This window comes from Conger conger, chromosome 5, assembly GCF_963514075.1.
Source record: "Conger conger chromosome 5, fConCon1.1, whole genome shotgun sequence".
Taxonomy (NCBI): Eukaryota; Metazoa; Chordata; class Actinopteri; order Anguilliformes; family Congridae; genus Conger; species Conger conger.
The window spans coordinates 42,187,657-42,207,609 of record NC_083764.1 but is presented as its reverse complement, the minus strand read 5'-3'; the positions used below and the strand labels follow the sequence as shown (position 1 = coordinate 42,207,609).

General features: G+C 42.4%; 1 protein-coding gene across 1 annotated transcript in view; it reads right to left on the bottom strand.

Moving 5' to 3' along the window:
- The window catches only part of kif1ab (kinesin family member 1Ab), a 69,819-nt gene that overhangs the window by 16,107 nt on the left and 33,759 nt on the right, over positions 1-19,953 (bottom strand). Inside the window, exons 16-31 of the mRNA XM_061241084.1 lie at positions 19,023-19,102; positions 18,092-18,167; positions 15,715-15,794; positions 15,303-15,409; positions 14,795-14,878; positions 11,392-11,572; positions 10,991-11,063; positions 10,660-10,753; positions 9,886-10,034; positions 9,211-9,389; positions 7,795-7,932; positions 6,388-6,711; positions 2,093-2,211; positions 1,881-1,966; positions 1,454-1,589; positions 925-1,087 (exon numbers count right to left, since the gene is read on the bottom strand). Of these exons, the coding sequence (XP_061097068.1) occupies positions 925-1,087; positions 1,454-1,589; positions 1,881-1,966; positions 2,093-2,211; positions 6,388-6,711; positions 7,795-7,932; positions 9,211-9,389; positions 9,886-10,034; positions 10,660-10,753; positions 10,991-11,063; positions 11,392-11,572; positions 14,795-14,878; positions 15,303-15,409; positions 15,715-15,794; positions 18,092-18,167; positions 19,023-19,102 (2,069 nt within the window). The remainder of the gene's footprint in view (positions 1-924; positions 1,088-1,453; positions 1,590-1,880; positions 1,967-2,092; positions 2,212-6,387; positions 6,712-7,794; positions 7,933-9,210; positions 9,390-9,885; positions 10,035-10,659; positions 10,754-10,990; positions 11,064-11,391; positions 11,573-14,794; positions 14,879-15,302; positions 15,410-15,714; positions 15,795-18,091; positions 18,168-19,022; positions 19,103-19,953) is intronic.

Genomic DNA, 19,953 nt, shown 5'->3' with positions numbered 1-19,953 from the left:
ATGCCAACAAAACACTGCTGTGGCTTACCTCCACAAAATCAGCGCTTGTGTTATCAATCACACAGCAGCTCTGCCATCATCTGCCAGCCAAACAGAACCTTTCCAAAAAGCTTATCCTCCTTCTAATTTATCTGACTGAGTCACTCATTTTGTTCTAAATGAGATTTTACCATAAATTAACAGGGACAGAACATGGGTGGAAAAATATGGACAGAGGAGAACAAGTGTTTGTTTGACTGTTTGAATTATTGAGGATTTTCTCACTGTTTCTACTTTTGGACACTTTAAACAAAGTGTAGCTTATAAAAGCTTTATGAATCATATGTAAAGCCTTCATAAACGCAACATAATGGCTTTATAAACCATACATAAGCAATTGTCATACTTCATAAAGGGAGACATAACACCTTCTTATGTCACCAAGTGACAAAATTTGTTATACCACAGTTATCCTAGCATCCTGAATAAGCATGTTTATGTTTAGCTAGGTGACATTCTTGGTTATGTCACATTTGTTGTTGCATAAGAAGGTGATGTGTCTCCATTTCTGAAGTATGATACTTGCTTATGTATGGTTTATGAATCCATTATGTCAGGTTTATGAAGGCTTTACATACAATTCATAAAGCCTTCATAAGCAACACTTCCTTTAAATTGTGTCCCTGCCTTTTTTCTATTTCCTGATAGATTAATTATAAACATTGGATATGTGTAGTCTAAATGATGGACCTTTTAAATTTTCTTTATGCATTCATCTATTTATTACACCTAGGAGCTACATGTCAAACTATGCCAACTTGCAGTGGTCAATTTAATAAAACAAATGATTACTGTCTGCACAAATAATATCAACATTGGCCAGATTCCCGATGGAAAGGACGTTAGATCAGAGAGTGAACTTGGTTTGAGGAGATGGGCACTTACTTGAACTGGCAGAAGATGTCTGCATACTCAGCGGAGATGCTAGAGGCCTGAAGGACCGTCACTCGGAAGGTGAAGACGCTTCCGATCCTCAGGTGCTCCAGACCGCCTTCCAGAGGCCCCTCTACATTGGCCTTCAGGGGACTCTCAATTTCCTCTGTGTTCACTGTGGAGGGGAGTGTCCAGAAGGTCAAATAGAGTCGTGTGGAACAAGGCACAGTACGTTCCACTTCCAATACCTTTAAGTCTCTAGACATAAAGTCATGCCTAGTCCAAACCTCGGTCAAATACATAATTGTTATGAATTCAAATACTTTTCTATATATTACTGTGCTAGTTTGGTGTATTGTAACCTATGAAACACTCTCAAAAAATGCAAATCCTGCCCTCTGGTAGTCCTCCTGATTGGACAAGATCAAGCAAGCACAGGAAGGTATATGAATCCAAAACAATGACGTATTTGACCCAGGTCTGACCCAGTCCCACAAACTCTGTGACCATAGCCTGACTCACGACCCTCCTTGTCCATTACCTCCACAGGTGTTATTGTTGACTTCGTCTGCCGTGGGGCCTGTGTCTGAATTCTGTCCCTCTCCTTCAACGATGCGCAGCTCCTCCTGGGATGTTCCAGAGCGGGACATGCCCGTTGGGCAGGACTCTGTCTGAAACTGGCCAGTCAAAAGAACAGGCAGCTTGAAATGGAACTCGAAACCCGAGTCAAAAATCCAGGTTAAGAAAATAAAAGTCCTCCCTGGTATTTTGTTCCAGTCACCTGGACTTGCTAATTAAGCAATAGGTAGAACTAATTACTAAAATCAGCTGGCTGAGTTCATGGGTAGAAGAAACACATGGCGGGACTTTATTAACCCTGAACTTTCCACCTCCACTCAAACCAGAAGACAATTTTCCCATAATAATTCACAGATATCCCGATTCCCAATTACGTTTCGACAGCTCACCTTCTCAAATTGCTGGTCTTCAAAGGAAATCTTGGCGGTTCCTGACTGCCGCACACCAGAGCCGTAGTCGGGGGCCTCCTCATCGGCTGAAGGAAAACACAAAACGGCTTCACTTCACTATTCCAACGAGTTACACACAACGCACTGCTCACCCCGCTCCAACTTGGTAAGCTCACAGCTGAGGAAAGAGCTCCCTGTCCTGAGGACCTTACCTGAAATGGCTTGCACTGCAACCCTTAGAAAGCCTTTGACCTCGCCCTTCTCACTCACGATGGCCACCCGGTGCACCAGGGGTACGGGGTAGAGCAGGTTACTGAGATACACAAAGGCCCTGTGGGGGAAGAGGGCGGAGCAGAGTGGCGGGGGGGGGGGGGGTATGGGAATGGTGGGAAGGGTATGTTGGGCGGGGGGGGGACAAAAAGCACAGAGAGATCAGGGGACCCCACAGAAACACAGACACACTGCACTGGACGACACAACACCGAGCCGCAAAAGCAACCAAACAAAAGCCGCATCTGCTCCAGCGATTGCCAAAGGAGTCCTTTGCTGCAGTTACTGTTTGGGCCTTTTTGATTCTATGCCAATTCTCCAAAACGGGCGGGCAGGGTGGGGGAGTGGGTCAGGTGTTTCTGCTTCTGAGACAGTGCGGGACAGCTTGGTGAGGCTAAGGAGCATGGGTACGCAATTGAACTACACCCCTCCCCCTTTCACCAAAAATAAGAAAAGGAATCAACGCTTTCAAAACCGAAATCTCAAATTGAGTGGACTTACGCCTTTTCATCAGAAAAAAGGGACTCTAACACTATCTTTTATTATTGCTGCTATTTTTACAAATCCGACAACCTGTTAAATTCACAATGTACCCCATGAAAAGGTACCTTACATTCTGATGATTAATTTAATAAAAACTACAGGAAAGTCACCTGCTCTCCGTACATTATAGATTATACTCACCAACCACCCAACTTGCCTCCATTTCCTTCCCATAGGACAAATAATGCAATCACTTGTTTATTCTATTCCAGACACCAGCGTGGGCTGATAATTATGCTTCCCTGCTCTAGGATCGATTTTGTCTGGGAACATCTAATCACCATATGAATATTTACAGAGCAGGCTGACTGTCCAAAATCACTGACGGCCATTTGCAAAAGAGAGTCGTGATCCTGCTGCTGACCTAATTGAATGAATTGATTTTAGTGTAGCAGATATTGATGAATGCATTAGGTATTGGAAAACATAGCTTCAAAATATAGAAAAATCCTGATCATGTTCCTGGACCTCCATATATCAGAATAACAGAAACAATCGCTAAACCTCTACCAACCCATACATGTTTCACCTGCTCATAAGCTTTTTTCATATCTACTGCCACTTTGCAGTAAAAATGTCCGCTTTATTTATGGAAAGTAATTTACCCAATCATAACAAATCAGGCGTATTCAGATTTTGAACATTAGCCGGAAAAAAACACATTTTCCATCAGAAAATGTAAGCAACTGATTCCTTCCTAGCTTCAAACTGTTAGAAACAGCCCTGACAGATGCCATGATGTGGCTACAGTACAACTCAGAGCTGACAAGTCCAAGCCTTTGTACACAGGACCGAAAACCCAGCATTCTAAAGGCAAAAGACCCACTCCTCAGCTCACTGCTCTGTGCAGTGTGTAGGCATGAAGAAGCAAGTAAGACTGCAAAAGCCAACATGACCATGAGAAGCAAGCAGATTAAGACCCAGAAATGATTTATCATTATTGATAATGGGGGGGAAAGTACAGTATAGATTCTTTTCATATTTCAAATAGACGATTTTTATTGCCCGTTTTGGCAAATTTAGCAAGGTTGTTGTTGTCGTCATTGCTTCCCAATGTCATTGTGTTTTGCAGGCTAGGACAATATTTCCCAAGAGCAACTGAGACAGGAAAGGTAAAGGAGTGGCAGGAAGTGGGGTAGAGGGGAGGAGCTTACGACAAGATTGGTGAGGTGCAAAGATGGCATGCTCAGAAGAAAACGTCCACGCAAAAGCTTTTTTTACTTCAATTGGCTAAAAACGTTTAACTGAAAGCAAAGTAAATTTAACTCAAATTAAAATATAAGGTACAGAGCTCAGCTTAACCAATAGTGGCAACAGCTTAAAAAAAGATGAAAAATTTAAACCAAGGGATAACGTAAATTCAAATAAGCACACTTCACAATCCTAGACTCACAGCTGCTGTGTGTGTATGTGCAGGTAGGTGAGAGTGGGGAGCCAATTAATAGAAATATCCATATAAAATTTGAAGAATGTCAAAATAAAATTGTGCTCTGGCATGCCTAATAGAGACAGCTGCAGCAGAAACCAGCTCTTTCATCTTGAGATCCTGAGTCTTCCTCAATCAACAGTCAGTTGAGTAATGGGTTTACCAATGGTATTCATCAATATCCGTGCCGTTAAAATGAAAATAAAAGTAATTATTATATTTGATGATAAGCGCTTAGCTACTGTAAATAAGACAATGTAAAAACAGACATAGCTGCAGTTACTGAAGTTTACTATACTACCCTACGATATGAAAAAAACTTTTGAACTATAATATCTGTACCGACACATATTCATGAGGTGGAACAACAAGCAAAAGGTTTCATTTTTGTATTACTAAAATTTATTGATCAGCATAGCTAGCTAATATTAGCAATGCTAGTTGCTGTTGTTCCTGTTGTTTGTCCTCTGCAAACATGAATATCCTGCTAATTTTAACTGTATGGGAGTGACATAATGAATCACATTGTTTTTTCACTGAAAGCTTTGAATTAAATAACAGCCATATTGTAACTGAATGAATTTTAGTTAGCTATCTATAGTGGCATTTGATTTTGCATGAATGTACATGGAAGTACAAGAAACCTAAAATTGATTTGTGATGAAATGATGAAAGGACAATTATGTAATCTATCAGGATTTCTCACCGCTAAGGGTTGACAGACATAATTTAGGTACTTTCCTGCAATACTTCACTTTGCATCCATGATGATTCCTGCTGTCAGAATTCTGAGAACCATGGGGGGTGACAGACCAAGGCATTCTCTATTTTTAGCATGGAGGAATACTCCATGTTGAAATTTTGCTCATAAAAATACACAACACACACTGCATGTAGTATTCAATTTGGTCGCAATTAGCCAGATAGGTGTATTATACTGTACAACCTTTATAACCAAAGGAAATATTTTATGATTTTAACATCGATTAAAAACAGAAATGCCATGCTCATGTTGGTATGATGTAGGATTTATCAAAACATTTTGAAAGTTCACCTAATATTTGGTCTGTGTTTGTATGTGTTGCGCAGTGATGCATATTGTTTAACCATTGACTCCAACCAAAAGAGTTTTGATTTAGTTGCTGCTGGTGATTCGCTTTGCACTGAACAGGGCTTCCCAAATGTTCTTGGAGGCCTCTGAGTCTGCTGGTTTTTGGTCCAAAAGAAAAAGAAATTCCCTTGGACTGATTGGGTGACCGACTGGTTGATTGGTGATTTATTAATTGATTGAATGTCGTCAAATACCACATTGGAGTGATGATATCTGGTTACTGAAGCTTAATATTTGTTTTTGGAAAATAAGTACAAAAGTAATGAGCCAAAACTGCATTCTAATAATCAAAATCACTGGAATATGTAGACACATATTCCCAATTAGTACAAATTTGGCTGAAACAAAAACCAGTATATGCAGTGGTCTTCAGGACCGAGTTTGGGATACCCTAGCATAGAGGATTCACAGTCACTTTGGTTCAGAAAGCTGACACAGGAAATATTCGCTGAAGCAGCTAAGTGTTTCTCAATTTAAGTGTGTACTAGACCTGGGTCAAATAATTATTTGAAATATTTCAGGTGGTAAAATTTGGAAACACCCCAACATATCCCTGATATTTTTTTATCAAAACCTGCTACTAACCAAAATATACCATCACATGCAAGAAGACCTTTGTTCAGAACATATATTTTATGTTTCTTTTCAAAGTTTATTTTTTTGTCAGTAATCTGCAGTATTTAATGTTGTTGGGTTAAAGTATTTCAAATACATATTTGACACAGGTCTGCTCTCTGTAATACAGAGACGTGAACTGGCACAAAATATGTATAAAAAGATTTAATGAATCTGAATGAAAAAGAAATTTTGTACCCTAATGACCAACCCCATGTTACATTCAACCCAGGGTACTCTCTCAAGAATCCAGATAAGCAAAAATTTGAATATTTCAAATACTTCAAAGACTCAGGCATCATCTTTCCGGCCTGGATTTCAAATGGAAGCTATTTTCCCATCAGTCTAGTTTCCGTGGGTTTGCCAGCCGGGTGTTTGGTGTCAGAGCCTCATGCTCAATTTGTCCCCTCCATGTGAGGAACAACTTCAGCTGAATGGAAACATCCCTAGCAGTTGGCGGACACGGCGGCCGTGGACAGACCGGTGTCTCAGTGTGAAAGAGCTAGTTTCCTCTCCCAGCATGCTCCTGAAACCTCACCAACCTTCCCACTACACTGAATAGAGGCGAGCGGTCGTAAAAGGGATCCTGGCCTTCGCTGGAGCCCGGGTAGCGCTCTCCCTCCTCTCCCCCCAGCTCCGAGCACGGGTCGTCCAAAAAGATCTCATCGTCCAGGTCCTCCAACTCCTCCTCCTCCTCATCATCATCCACCAACTCCTCCAACTCCTCCAACTCATCCTCCTCCTCCACCTTCCCGTAATGCCGCTCGTCGGCAAGCTCGGTAATGTCAGAGTCGGGGTCGGAGAAGGTGGGGGAGGGGGTGAGATTGGTCATGCGCTCGCTCATGCACGTGTTGAAAATGGGGGTGCTAGTGCAGCCAGAAACATGGGAACTGGGTTAGTACAACAAGATAAACACACACAGATTAATCCTACTGCCCAGTATTTCTGAGCCACAGCACAAGCCTTGCTTCCATATGGACTGACAACGGGAACCTCCCTTCAATTCCACAACCGTCCCAATAAGTGCTTGTGCGTAATACGAAAACTTGCATTTCTGAATTGCAGGTTTTTGTGACGGGGAGCTGGGGGGGCATGCTGTCAGAGGTTTCTGGGTTTCGACAAGGATAATGCTGTGGACAACGATTAATGGAGTAAACAGAGAATGTAACGTTGTCAAACTTGGAAATTTGGATCATGGCAAACAGGAAAACGAGGCACGTTTTGGCCACAACTGATGACATGCAGTTCTGTCACCGTCTCATTGCTTTGGGAATTATAAGAATGGTTTTCACAACCTTACAATTAGGTTTGGAAACTCCAGATTGGTCTGTTCGATTTCAATAACACTATCCAACTGAAAATGCAATTCAGAATTGAGAAATGTACCTGATATTTCATAATGGCAGCTATTATAGTAACTAAACACATTTGTACTTAACATAAGATTTAATTTCAAGCTATCCAATCCACCTTTGAATAAATTTTATAATTCACCAAATTTTTACGGATGTTGTATTTCTGCGCAATAGCCAATGATTTATCACAGCAGAGATCAGCACTATACAGATACAGTATCCTAACTAACACACAATGCTCTATTTTCTCAACATTCCTGTGACATTATTACATCACCACAATGCCACAGGAACATGTGAGAACGTGTGTTGGCTGGGATTCAGGTTAGCACAATCACTTCAATCTGGTTTGAAAACCATTTGTTAAATATGCAAAAACATGAAAAACAACTGCATACGAAAATGCCTGCATGTTCTTGGACAGTATTTGTGGAGCACATACAAGAGGGTTTCCTGGGTAGGGCAACATTTCCTAAATCTTAAATTTGCAGTTCACATGAGCTTTCATGAACAGACACATTCGGTGATGGTGCGTAATGATCAGTTTGCAGTCATTCTGCAGATTACCGTGACAGTGACCATGCCACCACTCACCTGCCTACCAGGCGGAACCAGGGAAAGCGGTCGTAGAACGGGTCCCCGCCCGTCATCACATTGTCGCAATCCTCAATGGAGTGGCTGGGGACCTCAGCAGCCCGGTCGTACATCTCGCGCATCAGCTCCAGCCTCTGCCTGCAGGGGGCAAACCAGGGGCAAAATGTAGTTAGGGTGTGGTTCTTCACAGACTTGGTTTATCATAAGGGAACTGGACCAAGTCATGAACAGTGATCTGTATGGAATTAGGGAAGCATCACCATGAAGTAGCTTAAGCCTACAGAAGGCGGGGACTTGGAGATGCATGAAGCAATTGCCAAAACATGTATACTGTCATTATATTGTTCAACATATCAATTACATGTTTCATTTAATTATAATAGAACTCTATAAAATCTGAAAAATCACCTCTTCACAATGATCACAAAAATAGTTATTGTAATATTGGAGTTCCTCAAGGTTCTATCCTTGGTCAAGTTAGTTTGGATGGTTGAATGGTCTTACCGTAGTGTGTAAATTTGATGACACTGCACTGTCCTTTCCGATTATAATATAAACCAAATTAGTTTTAAGTTAACCATAGACTTGGATTCCCTTTACAAGTGGTACAAGAGTCTATGTATTTCAGATCTCCACAAAAACAACTCCTCATAATGAGTCCGCTCGTGCTAGCTATAAAAAAATCTCTGACTATCAATAATATGTTAATAAATAAATAAACAGTGTGGAATTACCTTAGATCAGGGATGGGCAACAAGGGTCATATCTGTTTCTGGATTTCAGACCAACTTCTGCTCTTTATTATTTAATTATCCCAATGATTTATACAATTTTTATCCACATTCCGTGATATATCAGCTGATAAATGTTGTCTTGTAGAATTTTATTTTGATCTAATTTGCGAGTTAATCAGACATTTTGCATATGGCTAATTAGCTGATAGAGCCAGGGTAACTGGTGGCAGCAAAATCCTGCATACACACAGGCCCTCCAGGACTGGAGTTGCCCATCCCTGCCTTAGATGCCCATCTTACGTTTGAATACCATTTACACCAGTGGTCCTCACTCCTGGTCCTGGAGAGCCACAGGGTGTTCTAGTTTTTGTTTAATGCTTAATATCAGCTACCAATTCAGACCCAAGAAATCAGGTGAGGTGAGTTAACAGTGTAACTGCTTCAGTTGATCAATTATGTGCGGAGTAACCACAAAGGCCAGCTCACAGGATTGGGCCCACAATTATTTGCAATGAATGTATATTGCATATACAAATGGTCTACACGTTATGCTTTTAATTATTTTACCTGTATCTATGGATAATAAAAAAAATTAAAAAAACAATAATATGAATATACAGTATGTACGTATATAAACTATAGCATGTGTGATTGTGGGCTGTGAACACTCTGGATGCAGCACCTGAGCTTCTCCAGAGTCCAGTAGTGAGTGGCCCCGTTCTTCTGGTCCTGAACCTCCACTGCCACGATGGTACGTGGGAATGGGCGTATCTCCCGGTCTTTGGCTGCGTTGGGGGGCAGGAGGTCAGGAGGCAAAGGGGAGTATAGTGTGTCTGTCAGCAGCACAAACTGGAACTGAACCTGTGAAGGGAAAAGGCAGGTGATGATCAGCATGTAACATTAAACCATTTTAATTTTGCTTCTTTCCATTATTGGCACCTAACATGGGGCTGTACATATCCATTGTGGAATGTCTAGTTTGCTACTTGCTACTGCAGCCCTGTTCTTTGGTCCCTACTGGGGAGTCAGAGGAAGACCTATCATTTGCATTGGCTTTGGGGGGCCAAGGGTCCTAATCGACCAGCAGGGATTGCTAGACAGCGATGAAACGAGGACCCCTAACTTAGTGAATCCATACCTTGGGAGGTGCAAATGCCAATTTGCATTCGGCATGGGCACGGCCCAGCTTTGATCCGAGTCCACGGAGCTAATCCATGCATCGCAGTGTGGTGCCTTAACTGAATGAGCCACCCATTCCTCACATTGTAAAACGACCACTCAACACTGTTTGGGCTTTAATACATTTGACAGTGGCATTTCCTAAATGCATTCCTCCATAACCAGGTTCGATGCCCACCTTTTTCTTCAGCTCCACACTGATAGCGTTAGCCTCCTTCAGAAAAATGGCATTCCCCCACAGCAGGTCCCTGAGGGAGGTGAACTGGTAGCACTTCCACTTGCGGAATGCCCAAAGCGCAAGCTCCGTCTCCCGCTCCGACCATTGCACTACGGAAAAAGGCAAAACTTACACAAGCAGGACTGGCTGCTCTAGATGCTTTTATCATTTTTATAATTTCTAGTGGAGTCTTAATGGTGCAATGCCTTGGATCTCTAGAGATCAACTCTTTAATATTTAGAAGAGGTGTGTGGTAATTTGTCACTGTGAGCGCTAGAGCAAATGAGAAATTTTATTGATCATTTAAAGGTATAAAATGTGAAAAATTGTGTATACTATTTCAACAATTCCACTTCCCTCTTGCTTCCTGCAGAACCTTGCTGTAATAGTACAGTATCTATCACCATGAATCACATCCCTGATAAATGAAGCCCCTGTTACCTGTAGACCAATGACTGCACAGTATTCTCATTAGTGATGCCAAATACAGACATTACGGAACCAAGATCAATAACTGCTTTGTCTGGTCACATTGGTCAATGGCGATACCACCCTGTGACATAGCACAAATGCAACAATGTTTCCATATTAATGGAAGAAACAGCTGAGCACAGATGAAGGAATTTACGAAGGAATTATGAATACATTTGATTTGTAAAACAAAATATTCCAACTTGCTTACTTGCATAGCTTTGATTGTAATCATAATAAAAGGCATGCATCCATAATTCGCACCTTCCTCTTCAGGCTCCTCCTCTTCTTCTGTGGTTTCTTGGTAATAACGGGAATCCACCTGCCTCTGAAGGGCCTCCAGTTTACTCTCATAATCCTGAGGAATTTAGGAACATCATCATTCACTCCCAAAGCCTAGATATTACCCACAGAATCCAATTTATGAGGCATGAGGATGTTCACCAAATTGCATCTGGGCAGACTTGGTCTCCATGTTGCTGTGTGTTTGCTTCTCATGCAATTTGTATTGATTTCTCGTAACATACTTTATTGTTTATTCCTAGTAGGTTGCTTCCTTTATTTGAGGGGAATTTCCAGGGAAATGTTAGCTCACCAGTCGCTGCTGTTCCAGCAGGTTGCTGGCCTCTTCTCTCTCCCTGCGATATTGATCTTCAAGCTCTTGCAGCCTGCGGGGAAAACAACTCGATGCACACTATGCACACTATGCAAATGCAGGAAACACACTGTACCACACTCAATTTGCATTCCCAATAACATCTGTGCAAGTCATATCACCACAGGCTTCCATCAATAAATAAAGCAAAAATAAATATCAAAGCTCACTGGATTATCTCTCAGGCTCCATCAGTAGGTTCTTTGTCTGCCTGGAAATGTCCCTTATCTTATAAACTGGTCTCCCGGACTAATTTCCTGCCCTTTTCATACTGGCACTAAATCATTTATCTGCTCCCATTACTGCCTGCTTCTTCGAAAAAGAAGATGGCTGCTCCCCACCTCTGCTCCATCTCCTGCTTCATGTCGATGCCCTGTTTCTCCAGCAGCTCCCTCTGGGCGAAGGCCCAGTCCACAGGCTCCACTGGGGTCTCAGCACAGGGCGTTCGCTCCCTCTCTTGCCGGGCCTGCTCTGGGTGGTTGAACCGGAACACGTGGCTCTTCCCCATGATGATGCGGTTTCCTGGAGGAGTAAGGAAACACAGGAAATAAATCCTAATTCTAATTCTAGAGAATTCCAATCAGACCTGACTGATGACAAATCATCAGTTTAAGTGATCGGTTACCACACCATTTTTTAAACAGTTAACCGGTTAACCGATATGACCACTCCGGGTCGTATCTTTTTCTTTTTTCTTTACTGGATTACCGAGAAATGTAATTGTTTTTTCAAACTTTATTTTGGGCCATCTCAATGTCAACATTGTAGGTCAGATAATAGTAAGTCAGCCTAATTACCAAATTAAATATTTACATTTACATTGACATTGAGGAGTGCAACCTTACAGTTGCAGAAATCTGTAGTTAAATTTGATATATTATTATGTAATGGTAAACTTGCATTTCATATGCCAATGCATTTTATACGGCATGGGACAATCGTGGTGGTGAGATTGACGTGTCCATTTTTAGCTGAAACCAGGGAATTTTCGCTTTCGATATCCGATGGATAAATAACCTACTGATAATGTATTGCTTTACTTATTTTTATGTAGATACCGTATAGTGGAAAGCAAAGTTCGGTTTGGCAGTAGTTTCAACATGGATGAGGAAACCCATCCATCCATCCATCCATCGTCACCCGCTTATCCGGAGTCGGGTCGCGGGGGCAGTAGGCAAAGCCGGGTATTCCAGGCGTCCCTCTCCCCAGCAACGCATTCTAGCTCCTCCTGGGGGATCCCGAGGCGTTCCCTGGCCAGGAGAGATATATAATCTCTCCAGCGGGCTCTGGGTCTCCCTCGGGGTCTCCGCCCAGTTGGACGAGCCCGGAAAACCTCCAAAGGGAGGCGCCCGGGAGGCATCCTGATGAGATGCCCGAACCACCTCAATTGGCTCCTTTCGATGCGAAGGAGCAGCGGCTCTACTCCGAGCTCCCTCTGGATGTCCGAGCTCCTCACCCTATCTCTAAGGCTGAGCCCGGCCACCCTACGGAGGAAGCTCATTTCGGCCGCTTGTATACGCGATCTCGTTCTTTCGGTCACTACCCAAAGCTCGTGACCATAGGTGAGGGTTGGGACGTAGATCGACCAGTAAATCGAGAGCTTCGCCTTCCGGCTCAGCTCCTTCTTCACCACAACGGTCCGGTGCAACGCCCGCATTACTGCTGACGCTGCACCGATCCGCCTGTCGATCTCACGCTCCCTTCTACCCTCACTCGTGAACAAGACCCCGAGATACTTGAACTCCTTCACTTGGGGCAAAGACTCGTTCCCAACCCGGAGGGAGCAATCCACCGTTTTCCGGCAGAGAACCATGGCCTCGGACTTGGAGGTGCTGACTCTCATCCCGGCCGCTTCACACTCGGCTGCAAACCGCTCCAGTGCGTGCTGAAGGTCACGGTCCGATGAAGCCAGCAGAACCACATCATCCGCAAAAAGCAGAGATGCGATTCTGAGGTCACCAAACCGGACACTCTCCTCACCTCGGCTGCGCCTTGAGATCCTGTCCATGAATACCACAAGCAGGACCGGTGACAAGGGGCAACCTTGGCGGAGTCCAACACCCACCGGAAACGTGCTTGACTTTGTGCCGAGAATGCGGACACAGCTCTCACTTTGGTTATACAGGGACCTGATGGCTCGTAACAACGGCCCCGGTACCCCGTACTCCCGCAGTACACCCCACAGGGTTCCCCGGGGGACACGGTCGAAAGCCTTCTCCAAGTCCACAAAGCACATGTGGACTGGATGGGCAAACTCTCATGACCCCGCCAGCAACCCTGCCAAGGTAAAGAGCTGGTCCACTGTTCCACGGCCAGGACGGAAGCCACATTGCTCCTCCTGAATCCGAGGTTCGACCGTCGGTGAGGAAACGTGATAGAATAAGCAAGCAACAGAAAATATTTGACAACTATAGGACTGTAGCATTCAATTCCATACAATGTTTGCATTCTTAAACCACTGAAATGACTGCAGATTGATTGCTTTTTTTGTTTTCATGTAGATACAGCATAGTGGAAAGCTACATTCAGTTTGCCGGTAGTTTGAATACGCGTGTCAACGAATAAACATGGATCTTCTGCGAACCTTAAGAAACGACACAACATTACAATAAGCCATAAGTCAACCAACGGCTACAGAAATTATTTGATAACTGTAATACTGTAGCATTCAATTCCCTATGTTGTTTGCATGTGAAACCCCTTGAAATGGCTCAATTGCTTGCTCGAACTACTGAAGCTAGTCGATTGCTAGTTTAGAACCGCAATAATATGCCTGCTGATGAACTTGCATGTATTACAATTCTCTCTTTGTAGCTCAATTTTTTGTAGCTGGCTACAAATCAGTTTTGGTTAACCGGTTAACCGTTTAACTGTTTAACCGCTCACACCCCTGGATGAAATTCGTAATTTTTTGGATTTAAAATACTTCTCTGTTCTCGATTCATCTTGCCTGCTGCAATGTATCGTTCTTAATCATGTGACAATTTCCAGGACAACGAGATTCTCTGACAACTTTTGCATTTCTTCTCCCTGATGCCAGGTAATAATTTTTGGCAAAAGAAAGAATGACGTGTCTGTTTCCTGATCAGCTTGATTTGAGCAACCATGAATGGTGCAGAAATGAACCGTAATGAATCTGTATTATCATTGCATTTATAAGCATTTTAGCTGACCTGATATTTAAAAACAATATTTTTAGTGGAAAAACACAAGCAGTTATATGGACAGGTTGTCCTCCAGCATAGCTGAGGAGTCAAGGTTTGTGATGTGTATTACGAACAATCCATTGAGCCAACCAAGAGGACCAGAAGGCGGGGTTTGCACTTTGTGAGAGTACTGCATAGGTTCCAATACAACCAGACAAGCAAAACAATTACGTATATTTGACTCAGGACTACATCCAATTCTAATTTTCAGGAAAATGCAAGTCAAAAAATGTATTCTACTTATATGGCACAGCCATATAGATTAGCATTAATGAATGAGGAGATCGATGGTAGCAGGAAACATAATACTGTGTGCCCAATACTGTATTTATGTCTTGTTTGTTGATCTATGGATGATTGTATTTATCCTGCAAGCCTAAGAGCTGAAGGAAGTTTTCATTATGTATTTAATAGCCCATATAGATTTATATTTCACTTTATTAATGAGAGCCCATTAGAGCTGGACTGCGTTACTAAAGAGGCAGCTGCCATGATCCAGAGCTACAGGCTCTGTGTTTTCTTGGGGAAGCAGACCCACCTGATCGGAGCACGGTGGACTCGGTCACCCTCTTCCCGTTGACATAGGTCTCCGACCCCTCACAGGGTTCGAGAATTACCACTGCTGCAAGAAGAAATAACTCTATGAGAGGACAACTACAATGACAAACACAGTAACAGTAGCTAGTGAACTGGATTCACAAGAGAGGCTGTGGGTTAATATCCCAAGTTTCATAGCTCTACAATTCAGTTTTTGCTGCCCATTCACTTTTAGTAAAAAAAATTGAACAAAAACAATATGGTTCCAGCACTTCCTGCTGGGACACCTAATTATGTGGCTGCCCAAGACCAGGATTAAGGATCAATAGTGTACAGTGTAATACATGTTCATAATTTTCCTGATATTTTCCCATTATGAGTTCCTTCTTTCAGGAAGAGAATGTGCTATTTTGTTCTAGACAACAGCAATGTAATCAACAAGTGTGGTCTCATTCCACGGTCCCAGCCCATGGGCCCCTAAACTGTGACCAGGAAGCAGACGGCCTCACCTTCATTGAGCGGGCCCATGGCACTGGTGAAGATGCAGTGTTCGTCCTGGATGAAGTGACCACTGAGGACAATGTCCTGCCGCCGGCCAGCATCCTCGCGGCCCACCCTGAACAGAGAACCGAGCGCTTTATTAGCAACCGTAAATTCTGAGCGAAACACCAGTGTTTTGTGTTATCTATTCTTCTTCACCGGTACAGTTAATATGGGCAAGTTCACTGGTTACTGCACCACCCGCAAAACTGTGAACTGGATCCAAGCCTTGGTGTTCGCACCTTATGTGTTCCAGTTGTTGTTGTAAATGAGAACTTGTTCTCAATTAGCGTGCTTCTTTAAAGAATGGTTACATATAAAATTGCCTGCATATTCCCTCCAAACACCAAAGAACCAAGTAAAAATTCAAACGTCTCTCACCTGGTGATTCCATCTTTAATGTAGTACAGCAAGCACTCTGACATCAGGGGATCTTCATTGAGGTTCACTAGGTGGGGTGTCTGTGGAGAGATTATTCTTCACTATCTCCATGTGCAAAATTTTCATTATTGAAAAAAGGCAGTATATGGCCAAGCTGGTCATAAATTATGAACACTCAACGTTGCCCTTCCTGTATCTGGACAACATTCACCCAAAATGAATTGAATAATATCTTCAACTAGTGAATTTACAGTGACAGCTTTCTTCAGCATCCTTTGACAGATGTGAGTTGTCCACAATGGATGTTTATTGAGGTGAAAAATCCAGATAAGGGTCTGCTTTTGAATGTCATGTGTGATGGTAGTATGGGTGGGAGGAGCACGACGGGGCTGCTGTCTATTCAGTGCTTTGGCCATCTGGAAGAGCTGCAGGACCATGAAGGGCATCAACCCAGCTCGGGCATGCTGGCTATAGTGGCTTGCTGCCAATCAGGAGCTGCTGTCTATTGCCTTATAACTGGTCATAATCTAATCTAACTGGGTATGAACTGGTCAACCAGCATTGCCAAGCTGGTCATATTCTGGTTTAGCTGGGTATGAACTGGTGAAACAGCATGGCCAAGCTGGTCATAAAGACGGTCTAGCTGGGTATGAGCTGTGCTATCAGCTAGTGTTGGTAGCTTGTCTGAGCTGCTTCAAAACATAGCTCAAACCATGTCAAGCTGGGAGTGGTCAACCAGCTACCAGCTGTCGCAAAGCCTAGCCGGAGCTGTTTTTTTCAGCAGGGAATTATTCGGTTATATAAATGGCTGGCTCTTAGGCTTAAAGAAAAAGGCCCTTTGCTACAGAGCCATGTATTCTTCTGCAGTTGTTTTTTTTTGATGATATTGTTGCTGCTATTTCACGGTCATTTGCTTTGTTTTTGGAACTCAAGTGCTGCATGTTAACCATGCTGTCCACCCCCAGTATATCGTGACAGATGATTTGCAACAAATGAGTCACCGGTAGCCTATATGTACAGTTGCAGCCATAATGATATAGTCTCTTAAATTTTCTTGTTTTTCTTTAGAAACTTGCTAATGCGCTAAAATGGCTAAGCATTTGCACTACATCAAAAGCTGGAGAAAGCACTGACGTAGAACAGTGTCTTTAAAACCATACTGCTGTCACAGATTATGTACTTGTGCCATCGTAAATCACCGCCAAGGGTACTCTATACAGAGGTAGTTTAGTACAGTAGGAAGCTGCAGAAAAAATGGTCTTCAATTTCTTTCCACTGGAGCAGGACACAATCGCACCTGCGTCATCTGGACACTGTGACATGAAGGAGAACTGATGGATAGGAGAGCGGTGATCCATAATGACGTAAACATGCCCGACTTCTTTGCCACAGGTTCCATATGAAAATGAGGTCATCTAACAGGTTATGTCAGTACAGATATGGTTGTAACTACCTCAGAATGACAAATTTTTTGTATTTTGAAAAGATTTTAAAGCAACTCTTCCGCGTGTGTGTAATTCCATTCAAATTAAATGGGCCTTTCACAGCTGTTGTGATGTACTTATCAAATCATCAAAATTACTTCATTGAATGTCATTTTAGACTTTTTTGTAAAATACATTTTTAGGGTATGATTATAAATCAATGCTTCAGTTCTGCAATAACCTTAAATTGCACGGTACTATACAATATTTGCATAGCCTACTGCAAATACACAACGTTTAGATAGCCTACTGCAAAAAAAATAAATAATAAGTAATAGCTTCCATTCAAATTCATCTTCTATACAATCACACTTCACATTTAAATAACCTCCTATTTGAAAAGGCAAATAGCCCTTCACATAGAGCGACTGCCCTCTCGAGAACCATCGCAGACAGAACAAAATGGAGAACATTCTCTGAAGAAAGGAGAGGGCTGGAATTTCACAGCAATCTTAGCAGCAGACTAACAAAAGTGTTGCTGCAGCACTGCAGCAATGCGATAACATTTTTACTGTCAGCTAGGTGTTCTGAGAGCATTTTATGTTCATTCATACTCGGCTTCCACCACAGCGGTTCCAAGACAAATCATTACAACAGAAATCATCATTTTATCGGCCATCCGTTACAAAACCCCTTTTTTTAAATGAGTATGCCACTATCACACTCCATTAAGTATGATGGCGCAATAGTTTATACAATATGTATCTATTGCCAGAATAACATGGTGAGATCGAATGACAGCACTAGGAAGCCTGTAGCCTAGTGGCTAAGGTACTGTACATGACTGGGACCCAAGCACGTTAGTGGTTCAAGCCTCAGTGTAGCCACAATAAGATACACACAGCTATTGGACAGGCTCCAAAATGTAAATAACACTTTATTATTATTATTACCTTTTTGGGTGAAAAGACCCCCACAGTGCCTCCATCTTCTCGCATAGCCACGCCCATCTCAGCCAGAAGTGCTTCCCTGAAATAGCCAACAGAGTACAGTTCACCTTGCAGCTCTCTTAACCCTCCTATTATGTTAAAAGTTTATGACCACTTTTACGTTTGGGGTCAAATTGACCCCAAGAGATTAAAAAACTTTCTGTATCACCTTCTTATTGTCTCCCAAATGACTAGCCTTTTATCCATAAAAAGAAAAAATTTGTGAGAAACATCAAATTTTAGAGGTACAGGAACTGAAAGTTTGGCACCTGTATATTTGCTGACATTTTATACAGTTATGCCCGTACAACACATGCAAAGTTGGTACAGGATGTCTGAAAGCATTATGTTTATTGCATGTTTACTATTTAATCCCTCCAATTAAAAAAATCATACAGTCTCAAGATAAAAAAAGGAGAACTGTCATGTCAAACATGGCATCTCGGGGGTCAAAAGGCATTCACAAGTGTTCATTAGCACTTTAAAGGGTGATATGGCACAGTTTCACTCCTGGAGGTTTCAAGAGTAAGGGGAGATGCAGGCGGGTTGAGGCTTTACTTTAAACAGGTGAAAGGAGATTAGGCAGAGCAACCATACTGTGCTATCAGCCACTCAATGAATTTAGCCAGTGTGGTTTGCTATGAAGAGGGAAAATGTTGTGATTGGGTCGAGTAGGGTCTACGACTGATCACTCATTGTCAATCCACAAATTATGGGGCTGTGACTCACTGATTTTAACGTGTGTGGTGTCCTGTGGAGGGTAAAATCTTGTGGTTCAGATAAGTTAGCAATTGGCAGCCCACCGACTGTTCCCTAGCTTCACCCATTACGAGACCCCCCCCCCCATCATGAGTTTAAACCTCTTCCACTTCAGTCGGTGTGGTTATGCACACACCTGTCCATTCGAATGGCCTCTGTGCGACGAAGCTTCTCCTCCCAGGTTTCATTGAGCTCGGCAATGATTTTCTCAGTTTCCTAGGAAACGAAAGGATCGGCATAATTAAAACATCGGATTGTTCTGGATGAATATGTCATGATCGGTGTTTTGTGAATTAATTTAATTGTTTATTATCCTTTATTTTTGTAATTTATTATTTTTCATATTCATGTTGTCATGACTGTCTTAGTATTGCCTGTGATTGTCTGCCTCACCATGTGCTCTTGTTTTCCTTGGCCTGACTCCGCCCTCACCTGCCTCTGTTAGCCACGCCCCCTTCAGTTCATTTACTTAATCATTGCCCTGATTGGTTCCCCCTGTTCCTCGTTGTCTCCTGCCCATTATTAGCCTCCCTCTGTTATTTAAGTTCTTCCCTTCTGTTCAGTCTTTGTCAGATCGTACCAGTATCTGTCTGTAAGCCTGGTGAGATACACTGTCTAAACTTGTTGCTCTGCTTACCTTTTTGCCGTTCTGTTTGTATTACTTTTTGTTCCTAGTAAATGATTTTTTGGTTGGATTTTTTAGTTCGGAATTTTTGGAGAATATTTTTGTTCCACGTTTCCTGTAACTTCTGAGCTTTGGATTTTTGTGTTTTACTTTTTATTCCTGTGGTCGGCTGTTGTGCGTTGTCGATTTCTGGTCTGCATTTGGATCCTTTACCGGCATTCCCATAACAGAATAACATTATGATCCACCCAATCATAATCCAAAATGTAGTCAGGGATCTATGAATTATTATTAATAAGAGAGTTAATACAGTTTAATATAAATCCAAGAGTTCTGGTGACCCCTGGACATCAAGTAAGAAGTTAGTGGTACTAATATGTTTGCTATACAAGAATAGTTAAGCATGCATCAACATAACAGGCCATTCAGCCCAGCAATGTTC